The sequence below is a fragment of the Pelobates fuscus genome, chromosome 1 (assembly GCF_036172605.1).
Source record: "Pelobates fuscus isolate aPelFus1 chromosome 1, aPelFus1.pri, whole genome shotgun sequence".
NCBI classification, from domain to species: Eukaryota; Metazoa; Chordata; class Amphibia; order Anura; family Pelobatidae; genus Pelobates; species Pelobates fuscus.
The window spans coordinates 76,095,310-76,113,770 of record NC_086317.1 but is presented as its reverse complement, the minus strand read 5'-3'; the positions used below and the strand labels follow the sequence as shown (position 1 = coordinate 76,113,770).

Here is an 18,461-nt window from a genome sequence, read left to right as displayed (position 1 = left end):
CCCGACCTCCTATTTTACCTACCGGCTCTATGGATGACATTGCCCAGTGCAACAAGATTGGCCTTGGACATATCACATCCCCAAGTCAGTTATATTACAGTGCATCACATAGAAGGAGCAATTAACAAGTCTATGACACCAAAGTCAAAGCTTTCCTCCTTCCCAGTTAGGCCACCAGTGACCTTGACCTGCCTAAACCCCTTTCCGACTTTAAGATGTTCCATGCCATCCTCCACAGAGTTGGCTTAAATGCTTTTAGGAGGGAAAAGAATGTCCTGCAATTTTGGTGTAATAAATGTTAAATCCCTGTTCACACTATGGAGACCCAGGTATCTACTGGGAACATTTTAGTGGTTCCAGAGTAATAGTTGAGCTGTATGCAGGGCTCAAAGTGAGCAGCTCTTTAAAATGGGGTCTAAATCTATATAGGCTGTAATGCAGTGAGTGCAGGGTTATCCTTGTCATGTTATCCTCTGTCATCTGGAGCTATTTTTAGTGACCCTAGACTGACAGATGCGCTGTATACAGCACTCAAAGAGAGCCTTGCTTTAGCTATTTAAATGCAAATTGCGTATCCATTGTGTGAGCATGGATACATCTCTGCTCACATCATCTAGATTCTCATCAACCTATTATTCCTGTAACATTTTGTAATTGTCTCATTTATTGTGAAATCTCTACCTTTATAATTGTGTAAAGTGATGCAGATACAGTTGGCGCTGTATAAATGCCAATAATAATAATAACACCAATTGTGACACAGGTATCAATGGATGCCTGGGGCTCCCCTATGTCAGCTGACCAATGAGCTGTATGCTGCGCTTAATGTGCACTGCATACAGTAATTTACAGTATCACACAAAAGTGAGTACACCCCTCACATTTTTGTAAGTATTTTATTATATCTTTTCATGTGACAACACTGAGGAAATGACACTCTGCTACAATGTAAAGTAGTAAGTGTACATACAGCCTGTACAACAGTGTAAATTTGCTGTCGCCTCAAAATAACTCAACACAGCCAGTAATGTCTAAACCATTGGCAAAAAAAGTGAGTACACCCCTAAGTGTAAATGTCCAAATTGGGCCCAAAGTGTCAAAATTGTTCCCTCAATGAACTGTAGCTCCCCAGTGCCGGCAGCACTCATGCAGGCCCAAACCATGACACTCCCACCACCATGCTTGACTGTAGGCAAGACACACTTGTGTTTGCACTCCTCACCTGGTTGCCACCACACACGCTTGACACCATCTGAACCAAATACATTTACCTTGGTCTCATCTGACCACAGGATATGGTTCCAGTAATCCATGTCCTTAGTCTGCTTGTCTTCAGGAAACTGTTTGTGGGCTTTCTTGTGCATCATCTTTAGAAGAGGCTTCCTTCTGGGATGACAGCCATGCAAACCAATTTGATGCAGTGTGCGGCGTATGGTCTGAGCACTGACAGACTGACCCTCCAACCTCTGCAGCAATGCTGGCAGCACTTATATGTCTATTTCCCAAAGACAACCTCTGGATATGATGCAGAGCACATACACTCAACTTCTTTGGTCGACCACGGCGAGGCCTGTTCTGAGTGGATCCTGTCCTGTGAAACCGCTGCAAGGTCTTGCCCACCGTGCTGCAGTGCAGTTTCAGGGTCTTAGCAATCTTCTTATAGCCTAGGCCATCTTTATGTAGAGCAACATTCTTTTTTCAGATCCTCAGAGAGATTTTTTTGACATGAGGTGCCATGTTGAACTTCCAGTGACCAGTTTGAGAGAGTTTGAGAGCGATAACACCAAATTTAACACACCTGCTCCCCATTCACACCTGAGACCTTGTAACACTAACAAGTCACATGACACCGGGGAGGGACAATGGCTAATTGGGCCCAATTTGAACATTTCCACTTAGGGGTGTACTCACTTTTGTTGCCAACGGTTTAGACATTAATGGTTGTGTGTTGAGTTATTTTGAGGGGACAGCAAATTTCCACTGTTATATCTGCTGTACACTTACTACTTTACATTGTAGCAGAGTGGAATTTCCTCAGTGCTGTCACATGAAAAGATATAAAAAAATATTTATAAAAATGTGAAGGGTGTACTCACATTTGTGAGATACTGTAAAGCCATTGAAAATACTTGTTGAGCGGTTGTGCTCAGCCACGTTGATTCTAGGTCTGTTGAAGGGAGACCTTCATTTTCTGAACAAATCCTGACAAGGTCTCCTGCATATCCCCAAGCTGAATGTGATTGGTGTTGGATTTTGTCAGGTGGCCAGTTTTGATCACTATCTAATCAGCTGGAAAATCTTCCTGTAATACTAAAAGCAGCCAGTAGATGGCGGCAACATACTACTATCTAGGAAACCCATCTACTGATATCAGTATTGATATATGCAGAGGGTTTCCATAGGATTAGGGGTCAGGTTAGTTGTAAGGTTAGGGTTAGTGTAAGGTAAGTGTTAATGCTTGGTTAGGGTTAATGCTATTTTCAGGGTTAGGATAGTGTAGTGTTGAGTTTAGGGGTATGGTTGGGATATGTACGTGGTTAGAGTTAGTGTAAGCACAGGGTAAGGGAACTGGTTGATGTAGCCTTAGGAAAGTAAAAATATTATACAGGGAGTGCAGAATTATTAGGCAAATGAGTATTTTGACCACATCATCCTCTTTATGCATGTTGTCTTACTCCAAGCTGTATAGGCTCGAAAGCCTACTACCAATTAAGCATATTAGGTGATGTGCATCTCTGTAATGAGAAGGGGTGTGGTCTAATGACATCAACACCCTATATCAGGTGTGCATAATTATTAGGCAACTTCCTTTCCTTTGGCAAAATGGGTCAAAAGAAGGACTTGACAGGCTCAGAAAAGTCAAAAATAGTGAGATATCTTGCAGAGGGATGCAGCACTCTTAAAATTGCAAAGCTTCTGAAGCGTGATCATCGAACAATCAAGCGTTTCATTCAAAATAGTCAACAGGGTCGCAAGAAGCGTGTGGAAAAACCAAGGCGCAAAATAACTGCCCATGAACTGAGAAAAGTCAAGCGTGCAGCTGCCAAGATGCCACTTGCCACCAGTTTGGCCATATTTCAGAGCTGCAACATCACTGGAGTGCCCAAAAGCACAAGGTGTGCAATACTCAGAGACATGGCCAAGGTAAGAAAGGCTGAAAGACGACCACCACTGAACAAGACACACAAGCTGAAACGTCAAGACTGGGCCAAGAAATATCTCAAGACTGATTTTTCTAAGGTTTTATGGACTGATGAAATGAGAGTGAGTCTTGATGGGCCAGATGGATGGGCTCGTGGCTGGATTGGTAAAGGGCAGAGAGCTCCAGTCCGACTCAGACGCCAGCAAGGTGGAGGTGGAGTACTGGTTTGGGCTGGTATCATCAAAGATGAGCTTGTGGGGCCTTTTCGGGTTGAGGATGGAGTCAAGCTCAACTCCCAGTCCTACTGCCAGTTTCTGGAAGACACCTTCTTCAAGCAGTGGTACAGGAAGAAGTCTGCATCCTTCAAGAAAAACATGATTTTCATGCAGGACAATGCTCCATCACACGCGTCCAAGTACTCCACAGCGTGGCTGGCAAGAAAGGGTATAAAAGAAGAAAATCTAATGACATGGCCTCCTTGTTCACCTGATCTGAACCCCATTGAGAACCTGTGGTCCATCATCAAATGTGAGATTTACAAGGAGGGAAAACAGTACACCTCTCTGAACAGTGTCTGGGAGGCTGTGGTTGCTTCTGCACGCAATGTTGATGGTGAACAGATCAAAACACTGACAGAATCCATGGATGGCAGGCTTTTGAGTGTCCTTGCAAAGAAAGGTGGCTATATTGGTCACTGATTTGTTTTTGTTTTGTTTTTGAATGTCAGAAATGTATATTTGGGAATGTTGAGATGTTATATTGGTTTCACTGGTAAAAATAAATAATTGAAATGGGTATATATTTGTTTTTTGTTAAGTTGCCTAATAATTATGCACAGTAATAGACACCTGCACACACAGATACCCCCCTAAAATAGCTAAAACTAAAAACAAACTAAAAACTACTTCCAAAAATATTCAGCTTTGATATTAATGAGTTTTTTGGGTTCATTGAGAACATGGTTGTTGTTCAATAATACAATTAATCCTCAAAAATACAACTTGCCTAATAATTCTGCACTCCCTGTATGTAAATGTGAATATGCATTTTTCTATTTTAGTTACACTTATTGTTGTATTAAGTATACATTTTAGTTATTAAAGAAAAAAAAAGCCCTTTCTGTCCTTTGAAAATCAATATATGATATCTGTTGGACACTTACAGAGTAACAGTTAAATTACAGTGGACTAAACATAGCTCAAATTATATGTTTTATTTTTGTTTAGAACTTGGACAATTGCCTCCATCCTTAACTGGTTTAAAGCTAGCGGAATGTGAATCATTCCAAAGTGATCGATGGCTAAGAGCACATTGGGTCCCTTGCAACACTATTATCCTATTCTGTATAATTACATTAATTGTTGTTAAAAAAAAATGTGTAAGGCCTGTATTTGTGGGAGGAGTTAGCGTTCCTATATAAACGCTACTCCCCCCTTCCTACCTTGCCGTACGCACGCTGTTCACCTCGTCTCCGCGACAGCCGAACTTCCGGTCCTCGTTCCCCCGCTCTTCTGGTCCCGGCGTCCTCTCCGTTCTCCCGCTCCTCCTTTCATGTGAACACCAAGGTAATCGGCAACTAGCCGTGTTCAAGCTATTTGCCATTCGAAAATTTTCAAATCATATTGTACGTTTTTCCCTCTTCTTGTTCACACAAACAAACACTCGAATGAATTAAACAGGCGAAAGCAGTTACTTGAGTCGTTTTACAGCTGTGCTTAGTCTTTGTTGTTAAAATAAAAGCTATTCTATATATATGTAGAATACGCATTTTTCACAAGCTTGTTGAGTTGGCATTCTTAAAACAACAAAACCAGTGAGCCAATACACAGATTACAATATCATTCCGGAAGTGTGGATCAGATATATTTATTTAAAATGCTTTTTTTTTTTTTTCAATTTATAATTTTATTGAAGTTATATATATTTAAACATCATAATCTTTCTTGTGCGTTTCAAAGAATCATATGGGACAAGTAATAACAAACATCAAATTATGCATATAGTTAGTATGTAGGTTTATATTGTTAACGTAGAACTCTTAGTGTACATATACTTGTTATATAGGTGGTTAGGTAGGGGGTTGATCTCTCGTTATGTAGCAGCAGTCCTGGGTATCAGGCCCATTTCCAGTGCTGTTTTTGAGTCACTTAGCAAATCTGCGTTCTGGTTCTCTCATGACTACAGGTGTCAGCCTCTTTAGTGCCACGGTGCTCGGTGCTCTGTGTTGCTTGCGCTCATAGTGGAGACATTGCTCCGGCTCTTCTACTGTGGTTTCTGGCAAAGGAGTCTTTTGCTGTTGCCTTGGGGCCAGTCCTGTGTGTTCGAGGAAGCTGTCTAGGTCATCTGCTGAGGTGAGTGTATAGCTGTCACCTGCGACGGCAGTGATGAGGGATCCATCCATGCCCCAGCGGTATCTCAGGTTAGCGTCTCTCAGTTTCTTAGCCACAGGTGCCAATTTCCTCTTTTCCGTGAGCGCTAAAAACGGCGTATCAGGGTATACTGCCACATTATGGCCTTCGTGGGTCACTGTGCCTAGTTCCCTTGATCGGGTCATAATTGCGGCCCGTATGGAGATGTCCCTGGTGACAATGATGATGTCTCTGGGCGCTTCTGTGGGGGCTGCTGCGGATTTCCGCACTCTGAAAGCTGAGGTGATTTGTGTCTTGTCCGTGTGGTCTCTAATGTTCATGGCTATCATGAGGTTATGTATATAGGGCAGGAGCTGAGCGTCGTCTATGTGTTCTGGGACTCCTCTAATGCGCAGGTTTTTTCGTCTGTGCCTTGCCTCCATAGTTGACATTGAGCGTTTCAGGTCTCGTACCTGTAGGTTGAGCTCCTGTAGGTTATGCTCGGTGGCAGAGATTTTGTTGTCTCTGGTTGCCTCCCTTGTCTCCAGGTCGTGGACCTTGCGGCTCACGTCCTCCACTTCCGTCTGGACCTTCTGGAGGTCTTTTTTCCAGATCTGCCTTAGATCGAGCAGGAGCCTCTTAATATCCCCTTTTGTGGCAGGGGATTCATCTGCCTCATGCTCCGGCGAGCTGTCTCTGGCCTCTGAACGGGACGAGGGCAGGGAGTCTTCTTCTTCTTCAGAGGCTTCTGGTGAGTAACAGGCCTCAGGCGCCATCTTGGGCCTTCGTGGAGGGTCAAAGGAGAGTCTGATGTCGGGCTGCCGGACCGATACCGAGCTCAGATTCTTTCGGTTTTTCTTCCCCATAGTCTCTGCTTGGGGGTTTTGTGTGTCTCGGGTGGATTTTCTTAATTTTTCCGGTGTTTGTGGCTCTAGTGTCTATTGTGGCGAGCGGAGCTCCGTGAAGAGACGTCCGCTCAGTTCAGCCGCTGGCCACGCCCCCTATTTAAAATGCTTTTAATTTACCGGTACTTCTTTGTTTAAAATACTTAATTAAAACCAAATTTTCAAGATTAAATAACTAATTAATATGGCTTAAGTATTTACTACACAGCTATGTTCTGCTTTAATATATATAATATGTATTGCATTAGATATCATATTCTTGCTAAGTTGCCCAGAGGTTTATTAAGAAAATATTTCATTGTCTGTTCGTTTATTTAATCAATTTAATATATATATCTACAATTAGCAATGTTGGTTGAGTATAAGGGTCAGTAATTCATATATATACAGCAATGTTTTGGATTTTAAAATAATGACATAAGCTGAAGATTCAGCTATGCATACATGAAACAACCATTACATTTTCTATTTACCTATTCAATACAACTTTATTTGATTTGCTTCCAAGTTTCCTGCAAATGCTTTATTTTATAGTTATCAATGCTTCCCAGCTGACAACTCTATTGCCTATGTCCTTCGCATAAGTTTTGACATACTGCAATTACTATGTTGGCGGGAGAGCATTCCTTTTTAAATTTGCTTAACATCACGTCCTGTTTTCAGGTTCATTAAAGGTGTATCTACAATTGGTGCATCCCATGTAATACTACTCAATGTCTGACACTGCACTCTATATTGATTGTGCAAAAATATTTTTTTTCGTATCGTCTTAGTGATATTTTGCATAGGAACAATACTACCTCTAACTCCTGGCACACAAGTTCCTTTCCTCCTTTTCTGCTACCTCAATTACAGATTTCGCAAAGGCTTTTCGCTTTGGCACTAGTTAGCCAGCCAGTTCTACGCTTATTCAACTGTTTTGTTATTAATCAAATCTTTGTTGTTGTGATGTTGTTTTTTTTTGTTGTTTTTTTTAGCACATCCCAAGAAGGTAACATGGGAGACGAACCATTCCTCCCTTGTACGACCACTGAACTGAACCCGGAGGATTCTGTGTTGGGGATCGGCTCACAAGGAGAAATTACTGCCATAATAGGAAGTCTAAACACCATTCTGGCCAATCTTCAGTCGTTCAATAATAGACTCTCCGTCTTCGAGAACACCAGCCCGGTTCATATAGGCCCTCCACACACGCTCATTCCCTCCACCCCACAGAGTTGGCCCCCCGCATCACCTTTCACACCCCCTCACGGTCTGGGTACTCACCCGCTTATTTGCAATGATTTTAACCTGGGCATATGTAGGTCTGCCAACTGTGGGTTACTTCATGTATGTGCTATATATGAAGCGCCCGTTTTGATGATGTCATAAAGGGGGCGGAGCCAGCACCGGCAGACCGGTGCGGCGCTGGAAATAAGGAGAGTTTTAAACTTTTATAGGGGGGCTAAGGGGAGGCAAGCCACCTAAATGGTGGGTTTAGCACTATGGGGTTTACCACTATTTGTGTTCCTGACCCTATAGTGATCCTTTAAATATCTGCACTGCAGCAACTATACCATGAACATACATTCACCAGACTAAACAGGAGACACTCATATATTTTACTTTTTTTATCAGTAAATAGCAAAGTCTCAGTGTTTGTCTCTGCACAGAATCATTTTCAGTTCAACTGAATATACACCCAGGGCCGCCATCAGGGGGTGACAACCATGACTGTTGTCATTGGCCCTGCGGTCCTGGGGGGCCCAGGCACCCATGCCCCCCATTCCCAATGTGCATACATATATATAGCAGTTATCGCTATATACATGTGTTTTGGCAGTGGCAGAACTACCTGAGGGGGCCCATCGGGTGGCCCATGCACTTAGGGCCACCCGATGGGCATATCTCTGAAGGGGCCCGATCAGTGCCGTGGATTTTTAATAGTTAGTCCGGGCCCCTTTAAGGATCCTGGCATTGGCAGTGCTGGGAGGAAGTGAGCTCACTTCCTCCCAGCTAACACCCGCGCGGGAGGAAGCACCGGAGAGTGTGAAGAGGAGAGGAGGACAGTCAGACCCACACCCACATCAGCCCCAGGCCCCCAGCCAGCAGAGTCCACCCTCCTGCAGCCTAAAGGTAAGAAACAGGAGGGTGGGAGGAAGCATTGGGGAGTGTGAAGAGGAGGACAGAGTCAGACCCACACTCACATCAGCCCCAGCCAGCAGAGTCCACCCTCTTGCAGCCTAAAGGTAAAAACATGAGGGTGGGGGGAGAGGAGGACAGAGTCAGACCCACACTCACATCAGCCCCAGCCAGCAGAGTCCACCCTCTTGCAGCCTAAGGGTAAAAACATGAGGGTGGGGGGAGAGGAGGACAGAGTCAGACCCACACTCACATCAGCCCCAGCCAGCAGAGTCCACCCTCCTGCAGCCTAAAGGTAAGAAACAGGAGGGTGGGAGGAAGCATTGGGGAGTGTGAAGAGGAGGACAGAGTCAGACCCACACTCACATCAGCCCCAGCCAGCAGAGTCCACCCTCTTGCAGCCTAAAGGTAAAAACATGAGGGTGGGGGGAGAGGAGGACAGAGTCAGACCCACACTCACATCAGCCCCAGCCAGCAGAGTCCACCCTCTTGCAGCCTAAGGGTAAAAACATGAGGGTGGGGGGAGAGGAGGACAGAGTCAGACCCACACTCACATCAGCCCCAGCCAGCAGAGTCCACCCTCCTGCAGCCTAAAGGTAAGAAACAGGAGGGTGGTTTAAAAAAAAGTGTCAGTGTGTCTGTATCTATGTGTACCTGAGTGTTTGTGTGTGTCTGTCTGTATCTATGTGTACCTAAATGTGTGTGTGTCTGTCTGTATCTATCAGTGTGTGTATCTATGTGTACCTGAGAGTGTGGGTGTTTGTCTGTATCTATGTATCTATCAGTGTGTGTATCTATGTGTTTGTTTGTATCTGGTTGGTAGTGTGCACCTGAGTGTATGTTTTTGTTATTGTTTTATTCTTTGATTTTTTTTTATAGCAGTGCTGCAGCGTTTATGTTCATGGTTTTCTAGTGTCTGTGCTTTTGATTTTTATGTACACTTTTTGTCCACAATCATTTTCACTACTTAGTTGATATTCCCCATTTATTTTAGTTTTAGTTGTGGCTCTATTTAAATGTTTAAACAGATTCTTAGTTTGTTTTGGTAACTTTGTTGTAATGTATATCTTTTCTATTTGGCGCTGCCTGTCCATGTTGTGTACGTTTTTATCTTGCATAGCCTGTCATATTTTATTATGTGCATGGCCCATTTTCGGTCGTTTGCATTTATTTTTTAAAGTGTGTTAATTAGTGCAATACATAATTTATATTTATATATATATATATATATATAATATTTTGCTGGAGCGCTCATGCTTTCTTTGTTTTCTGAGATTCTCAACTAAAGCTGTGTTTATTTGGTGTTAATCTGCCCATAGAATTGATTACTTTATTGTTGGTTTTTCTACATTTTTACACATATATTTTATTTATATTTAGTTTTTACGTGTATCTGTTTGTGTGTCTGTTTGTATCTGTGTCAATGTGCACCTGAGTGTGTGTGTCTGTATCTTTCAGTGTGTCTGTATATTTACATGTATGTCAGTGTGTGTGTGTATCAGAGTGTTAGTGTGTGCATGTGTGTATCTGTGTATATATGGGTGCCAGATTGCACCTGAGTGTGTATCTCTGTGTGCGTGTATCTGTGTGTCTGTATCTGGGTGTCAGTGTGCACGTGAATGTATGTGTGTGTGTGTAACCGTGTCTGTATATTTCCATGTATGTCAATGCATGTGCCTGTATCTCCTATGTGTGTGCATGTATGTATATCAGTGTGTGTATGTGTCTGTGTGTCAGTTTGCACCTGAATGTGTCTGTGTATATGTTTGTATGTCTATGTATCTATGTCAGTGTGAACCTGAGTATATATGTGTGTGTAACTATGTGCCAATATGTGTAACTGTGTGTCTGTGTATTTGCATGTATGTCAGGGTGTGTATCTATCTGTGTGTGTGTGTGTGTGTATACACTACAGACAAATGCACGCTTGCATTCAAACACAAACATTCAAATACACACATGCTCCATTCAATACCATGTTTATATTCAAACACACATACACTGCTGAGTGCTAAATACAGCCCTGCAAATTGTAGATCCCCAGCTAGCAAAGCATTCTGGGACTTACAACAGATTCAGAACTACATTTGGCCACTTTACACACACTGCATCCACTAAACACACACTGTGCATTGACTACACACACACAGAGACTCTGCATTCACTCTACACACATACAGCATCCTTGTGGGCAGATTCAAGGACGGCCCTGTGGGCGGACTCGTGAGTGGGCTCTAGGGGCCCAGACCTTGAACTTTGTCAGGGGCCCCAAAATTTCTGATGGCAGCCCTGTATACACCTATCGACTTATGGTGAGCTAAATGGACAGCAAAGACAAAAGCTACACCAAAACATATTTATATTCATCATAAAAATAAAAAATGTGGTTTTCTGTGATTTGATGTGGTTACCTTGGGGTGAATGATTAATGGATGAGACTTTGAAACTGTGAAAAAAGTACCGGGAATACAATAATGTATTTTGTAATTGCACACTAAAATGACATTTTCACAATGTTACACCTTCAATATATCCCACTATATCTCAATTAGTCGATGCAAAAGGGGCACTCTAAGCACCATAACCACTGTAGCTCAGTTTGGGACAGGTAATACGGAAGTGAATCTTCCACATAATCTCAGTGGCTGCACACAAGCATTGCTTTGGATGCAGGGGATAGGCATGCTTTTTGTCAAACCGATCCAAAACAATGTGACAGAAAATGGCTCATAACACCATAACTACTACAATGGGCCATAGTAGTTATGGTGCTTAGAGAGACCTTTTTAACTATGTCAGACATGTTTAATAGCTGTAATGTTGCCACATTTGTTAGAGCATTAAGATAGTACAGTGCCATATCTCCCAACAGTTCAAACAGACTAAGAGGGACACTTTCATTTTAGGGGTATGAGTCGGGGCGTGGCCTGGGACGAGGCTAACTTGAGACATTCTAGCCTTTCATGCTTCTAAAATGTAATTTAGAAAAATAAAGTATCTTATTTATACGGACTGATACCTAAAACATTTATTGTAGTTTAAAGGCACATTACTGTGATTAGTATTGCCGTGAAGCCCTGTTATAGACTCAGATACCTACACTATCTAGCTCCAAGAAAAGAGGGACATTAGGATCCAAAAGAGAACAGAGGGATTTTGGCCTAAAACAGGGACTGTCCCTCTTAAATAAAGACAATTGGGAGGTGTGCAGTGCAGATCATAACAGAATGTGTATAAGTACAGGGATTTACCCTTCCCACAGAGCAATCTATTCCCCTAACCCAGAGGTAGGCAACCTTTTAGCAGCACTGTGACAAAATAGGATTGTGATGTCCCGTAGCGTGACGTTCCTATTTTTCTAAATTGAGGTGTGTATGTTGCTGTATTTTGCTTGTGTTATTTATACTGCAGTTGCTTTGTATCATTGTATTTGTGCGTATATGAGCTATTATATAGTATATGTTCATGAGTACTTTGTGGTGTTGTGTATGATACCTATAAATGTGGGCTGTGTATGGGGGCTGCTTGTGGAATTGTGTGTGGATGGATATGTCACATTGTGTGTTTAGTAGTGTGTGTGTATATGTGGGGCTGGTTAAGGTATTGCATGTGGGTTTGTGTGCATGTATGTGGATTGTTAGTGTTACGTTTGTACGTTTATGTGTAGGCTGTGTGTATTATTTGTCTGAGGGGAGGCCTATTCTGCATCTCTGTGTATATCTAGTAGTGTGGGTGGCTTCCCTGGGGTCCAGTGGGGACCGGGCTAGATAGGTACAGGTCAAGGACAGGAGCTGCAACAGCAGCTGCGGGCTGCTCTACTCCAGTGTGGATTCCCATTCACAAGTGTAGGAATGAAGTGATCTGAGATCACTTCCTCTATCTATAAATTGAGGATTGTCCTTCACCACCTTTTCGCATTGGCAGAAGTTACCTAAAGTTTCACTGGGACTCCTGATAGGCCAAAGCCTGTTTGGCTCTTGCAGCCTTGAGTGCCGTGCAAAGACACCTCGAGTGCTGGGCATGGCACACGTGCCATAGGTTGCCTACCCCTGCATGTAGTCTCTTAACCCAAACAGAACAATACAAATCCTATGAACTATAACTCACATTGTCATCAGAATGGATTTGCCTGGCTGAGAATGGGGTAATGTTACCCTAAACCCTAATCCTATGTACACCCTAACCTTAATGATCTTTACTAAAAACAATGGACGGCACTATATTGCTATGAATGCATGCAATGCCACTCAACATTTTAACTCACTTTGGTAGTGCAAGTGTAAAAGCCTATATACTGCAGTAATTGATGTTTTTTACATTCCAGGAGATACTGCTGCAACTCAAGTTGTGTGCTGTTAGACCCTTATTTTGTGCAGAAAGGTGGCACTGCCTACATGAATCTAACAGGTAATTAACAAAAATCCGGGTGTTTATAAACGGCAATCAAGCAACATATATACTTGAAAGCAGTGTTGCATCCACTGTCCTCTGTGCTATGGAGCCTCAGTTGCTTTAACTAAGGATGACAAGCTGTAGCATCGCTAGCCATGTCCTATCAAACAACAAATCGGGGACCTCCTGCGGTGAACTGGATTTCAACTTACAGACATTTGCCAACTACGCACATTACAAATGGCTGATGGTTTTATACTGCATACAGTAATGTGGTTTAGGCAGTGAGAGTAAGCTACATTATTTATTTTTAGCTTTTTCTGAGCTCAGCGTCAAAGGCATTTTTATAAAAAGCAATTACTTTCAAGTTGGTAGAACCCTGCAGTGTACATTTTCATCACAGCAGCTATGGAAATTCTGGAGTAACTGCAGAATTGCAGCTGCCAAAGCGTACCATGTCCTTGTTTGCCAAGTATTTTTTTTATTTTTTAATACCGTATATACTCGAGTATAAGACGAGTTTTTCAGCACATTTTTTGTGCTGAAAAACACTCACTCGTCTTATACTCGAGTCAGTTGTTTGTATTATGGCAATTTTCATTGCCATAATACAGACAAGGACCGGGGGCTGTCAGGAAGCTGTAACTTACCTTCACCGCAGCTCCTGTCAGCTCCCTTCTCTCTCCTCCGTCCGTGCAGCTCCCAGGTCAGCTTCCTCTGCAACTCTCGCGAGAGCCGCGGGGTCAGAGCGTTGCCACGGGTTACCGTGGCAACGCTCCGCGCGGCCGCGAGAGTTGCAGAGGAAGCTGACCTGGGAGCTGCACGGACGGAGGAGAGAGAAGGGAGCTGACAGGAGCTGCTGTGAAGGTAAGTTACAGCTTCCTGACAGCCCCCTCCTACAGCCCATCCACTGGACCACCAGGGAGTGAGAGCCCCCCTCCCTGGCCAGCTAACAAGCAGGAAGGGGGGGACGAAAAAATAAATAAAAAAAATAATAATAAAATAAAAAAATAATAATAATAAAAATAATGACATAAAAAAATATATATATTACAATAATAATTAAATAATAATAATTAATAAAATGCCCACCCCCACCAATGCTCTGGACTCACACACACACACACACACTGCACTCACACACACACACACACACTGCATTCATACACACACTCATACACACACTGCACTGCATTCATTATATACACACACTGTATTCATACACACACTGCATACACACTGCATTCATACATACACACTGCACTCATACATACACACTGCATTCACACTGCACTCATACATACACACTGCACTGCATTCATTATATACACACTGCACTGCATACACTGCACTCATATACACACACTGCACTGCATTCATTATATACACACTGCACTCATACACACACACTGCACTCATACACACACTGCCCTCATACACACACACTGCACTCATACACACACTGCAGTCATATACACACACTGCACTCCATTCATTATATACACACTGCATTCATATACACACTGCACTCATACATACACACTGCATTCACACTGCACTGCATTCATTATATACACACTGCACTCACACACTGCATTCATTATATACACACTGCATACACACTGCACTCATACACACACTGCACTCATATACACACACTGCACTCCATTCATTATACACACACTGCATTCATACACACACTGCATACACACACAGCATTCATATACACACTGCATTCATACACACACACACACTGCATTCATTATATACACACACTGTAAATAAATATTCAGTTAATATAACTTTTTTAGGATCTACATTTTCCACCCTAGTCTTATACTCGAGTCAATACGTTTTCCCAGTTTTTTGGGGTAAAATTAGGGGCCTCGGCTTATATTCGGGTCGGCTTATACTCGAGTATATACGGTACTTCAATAAAGTCCCACAGTCTTCTGTTTGAATTGTTATCCTGTTACCTCGCTCTCTGTGTATGAGCAGATCTCCGAAAGTACGAGTTTTATATAATGTGAAGAATGTGATTCTGTTTGTGGATACAGGGATTTATTTCTACTTTATAGGCTGACAAAGTTATTTACCGTACTAAAGGGGAAACGGTCAGGAAATTAAAATGAATCAGATAAACTGGAAAAATTCGTCAAGTCACCTATGCTTCAGGTTTGGCTACTTTATGCGTTAAATTCGAAATTCCCTTTGAATGGTAAATAACCCTTTGTAGTGTGTAGGTTGTGATATAGTTTGTATAGCTGCTATTTTTAGTGACATAATAGACCGTGAGTGGTCCTAGAGTGACTGACAGAGGAGTTATGAGCAGTGCTTAAAGTGAGCGCTGCTCATAGCCCTTTGCATTTTAATCAATCCATCCTGAATAAAAAAAGGGGATCAGAAGATACCTGGGGATCCCCTCTGTCTGTTGAGGCCACAGTTAGTGGCCTCAGGCTGTCAGGACAGCTATGATCATAGCCCTTAAATGTTGCAGTAGCCCAATCACACTTCCGCTGTAATTTTTAAAATAGTTTTGGCCATCAGCAGCCTGGCTCAAGGTGTAAGGATTAGGGTAACCAGTAATTTTCACAGGCTGTTTGGTATATATTTGTGTGCAGTAGTGGTTATGATGCCAAGAGTGCCCTGGTGCCCTCAATGTAAGTAGTCCGCAGTTGAGAGCCAACTCATTGGCTAAGGGTGTCAGCATTTTGCTTTCAGTCATTGAGTTAGGTCCTGCACTGATGGGCAGCATTGCTAGGTTCCAAAAACACCTGATCCTTTATGGAAAACCTATAATAAACACTACACTAAACGAGGGAAGATATGCCATAAACTATACCTGATAATCTATGTTATATCCCTTCCTCTCTACCAATGAACAGCTTTCTGAAGATGTTCTCCAGGATCTCAATGAAAGCACAGTCGGAAACAGGAACACAGAGTTAGGTATCCTTCCACTCTTCTTAACTAACAAAAGGGTTGTGCAGCAAAGTTCTGTGCTCCAAAAACCCCTTCTGGTGTTGTTTTAATCCCTGTACTTTCATTGGACTCTTCTAGCACAATAAGCACTACAGAGTGCTGTATTGGTTATAGGGCTAGGAGTGCCTTGCCAAATTTCTAAAATGTTTTAGAACATTTTGACTTCTTACCTGGGGCACATCAAACACCACTCCCTGCCTCACTGCAGGCTCCAAGAGAGCTGTAGGTTATCTGCTTTATCCAAGCCTAATGGCATAGGCGTTGCAGTTAATGGAGGTTACAGGAAGAGATTAGTGTTCTTATTATTTAATTCTACATTCTGCTTTACAAAGATCTGCTATCATAAAAAAAACGATCAGTGCTTCAGTGATATGTCATGACATATCTCCACCTCTCTGTTTCTGTAGGGGTTATTATGTTTTGCCTTGGGTTGAAGCACCAGGTGTTTTTGGAACCTAGCAACGTCCCTGCATGAAAGAACCAGGAAGTACTGTCACAGTTAGGGGTTTAATTACTTAATTGTAGCAAAAATATCTGGAAAACAATTAAAACTCAGCTATAATTATGCCATGACTATTTTAGCCTAAAATTTCAGATTAAAATTCAAACGAATTTTAAAGTTTAGCAAATAACCCCTAAGAGAATTGAAACAATATCACACGCAAACTAATATAGTTTGTATAGATTTACATAAATTGCAATAATGCACCACATCTTTCGCTTTATTTCACTAACATCCCATAATGACACACGCTATTTTTACCCACTCTTAGCAAATTTTCCAATGTACGGGCCAGATTTTAAGCACAAGTGTTGCATATTACATAAAGGTTAACAGCAGATAGTGATGCCGGATTATATTGGCTTTTGAAGTTTTAAAAAAAAAAAACATGAGAGGAAAACGAAATGAGTGACCTAATTTACAAGCAGCATGATGACATAAACTATGTTTAAGGCGACTCTGCCAGAGGAAAAATCCCATCATAATAGGAGAATCTGTACAGCATCAGATTATTGTGGTCTTATCCTCTTATATGTAAATTGGAATGAAATCTGTTTGGTACATTAAGTACACGCTAGATTGTAAATTAGTTTGAAGTCATTAGACTTAGTTAATTAGATTTGCTGAAGCTGGGGACATGGTAGGAGATTATATTTCTTGTTAATGGAGAAACTTAGTTGAGGAAAATACTCAGTTTTCTATACAGGTCATTTTTTAAATTATGAAATTATAAATAAGCTTAATTACTAAAGAACACATTTTGCTCCCAGAAAATTAAATCCCAGGAACAAAATATTTGTGACATCATCTAAACCCACACATTTTGTAGGATTACTTTGAGTTATTGACATGTGGATTAAAAGAAGGCTTATTGTCCCCGACCACAAATCTGGGTGAAGCCTGGAAATGTGGGAGGGGTTAGTTTGCCTATATATATATATATATATATATATATATATACAGGCTTCCCCTTCCTCTGTGCTGTTGCTGCCTGGTTCCGCCCACCCACTGCTCCCTTTATCAAACCATTCAATTTGGTTGGCCCTCTTTTTACAGGCCTACCCGAACATCAGTTCCCGCACACCACAACCGACTTATGCCACTACTACTATAACTCGGCTTATTGTCACTGACCACAAATATAAATATATATATATAACCCAGAAATTCTAAGCCGCTTATTTGATAAAAAAAAATAAAAAATTTGGGTGAATTAATATTTAAATTACAAAGCTTTGAACAAAATAGTTGAATTAAAAAATTCTCCAACTCGGGCCTTTTTTCATGTCATCTAGATAGTCCTACATACTTTGCAAATCAACTCACCACAATTAAAACCACCCAACAGTCCCTATTCTGGAGAGACCGTGCCAATTTCGGGGTCCTGTCCCGCTATCCCAATTTATGGGTTTTGCCTGTAATGCAAGTTGCATCACTGGTGATGTCCCTCCCCGATCTCATACCTTCCAATGTTGGGAGCGTTTAGTGGATAAAGGTTCTTCAATGGGTTAGTCACTAAACAACGAATTGTCAGGAATTTACAAGCCATTTAAAAATTGAAATCCAAAAGAGTTGAATAAGAAATTTGACTGATTTGGGAGAATTTTTCCAATTTGTCTATTTTGGCTTTTCAGTTGCATTTCCTGGGTGATTTCCTGACAGTTCATAGTGAATAAATCTGTTTTTAGTATAAATTCCATACATGTAAACTTAGTAGGTTTCATCATCCGAGTTACTCACCCGTGGAACGTTTCTGCAGTCGCAGGATCTCCTGGTGAAGATCATGTAATAATTCCAGCTGTTCCTTTTTTAGGAAGTCAATGTTACGTTGCACACTTTGGATTTGCCGCTCCAGAGACTGAGTTTCCATTACAACGTGGAATGGCTCCTGTGGGTGTTTAAAAACCAGTGGTCAGCGATGCTACAATACTGGTGCTTTAAGAGTCTTATGTGGGTTGAGTCAGTAATAGCAAACAGTGATGAATATGTTTATATGGTACACTAAATGGATTAGTTAACATCAAAATAGTTTCTGTGCCAGTTAAGGAGCAACACAAGAGCAAAGTTGA

The 18,461-nt window shown here is 41.8% G+C and overlaps 1 protein-coding gene across 1 annotated transcript in view; it reads right to left on the bottom strand.

The window, feature by feature from the left end:
* CCDC92B (coiled-coil domain containing 92B) overlaps positions 1-18,461 on the bottom strand; it is a 79,039-nt gene that overhangs the window by 47,871 nt on the left and 12,707 nt on the right. The window contains exon 2 of the mRNA XM_063443974.1: positions 18,133-18,280. Coding sequence (XP_063300044.1) covers positions 18,133-18,262 — 130 coding nt within the window. The 5' untranslated portion in view covers positions 18,263-18,280. The remainder of the gene's footprint in view (positions 1-18,132; positions 18,281-18,461) is intronic.